The 351-nt window shown below is 69.5% G+C and overlaps 1 protein-coding gene across 1 annotated transcript in view; it reads left to right on the top strand.

Moving 5' to 3' along the window:
• Window positions 1-78: 78 nt before the first annotated feature.
• P4HB (prolyl 4-hydroxylase, beta polypeptide) overlaps window positions 79-351 on the top strand; it is a gene marked incomplete at its 5' end in the record, with an annotated part of 9,128 nt that continues 8,855 nt past the window's right edge. Inside the window, one exon of the mRNA XM_009698716.1 lies at window positions 79-285. Within this exon, the coding sequence (XP_009697018.1) occupies window positions 79-285 (207 nt within the window). The remainder of the gene's footprint in view (window positions 286-351) is intronic.

Genomic DNA, 351 nt, shown 5'->3' with positions numbered 1-351 from the left:
GCCGGGTGGGGTGCGGGAGGCGTCGGGGCCGGGCGGGAAAGGAGGGGTTCCCGCCGGCGCTGACGCCCTGTCCCCCAGACGCACCGTGGTGCGGGCACTGCAAAGCGCTGGCGCCCGAGTACGTAAAGGCGGCGGCGAAGCTGAAGGCGGAGGGCTCGGAGATCCGACTGGCCAAGGTGGATGCCACGGAGGAGTCCGAACTGGCACAGCAGTTTGGTGTGCGTGGCTACCCCACCATCAAGTTCTTCAGGAACGGTGACAAGGCCACTCCCAAGGAGTACACAGGTGAGCCGGGGCAGCTGGCTCTGCTGCCCGGGAGCAGAGGGCAGCAACGTGGCGGCGGGGCCCTCG

Source organism: Cariama cristata, unplaced genomic scaffold (genome assembly GCF_000690535.1).
Source record: "Cariama cristata isolate BGI_N322 unplaced genomic scaffold, ASM69053v1 scaffold31870, whole genome shotgun sequence".
Taxonomy (NCBI): domain Eukaryota; kingdom Metazoa; phylum Chordata; class Aves; order Cariamiformes; family Cariamidae; genus Cariama; species Cariama cristata.
Note: the sequence above shows the minus strand (reverse complement) of the source record. Positions and strands in the feature narration are given on the sequence as shown.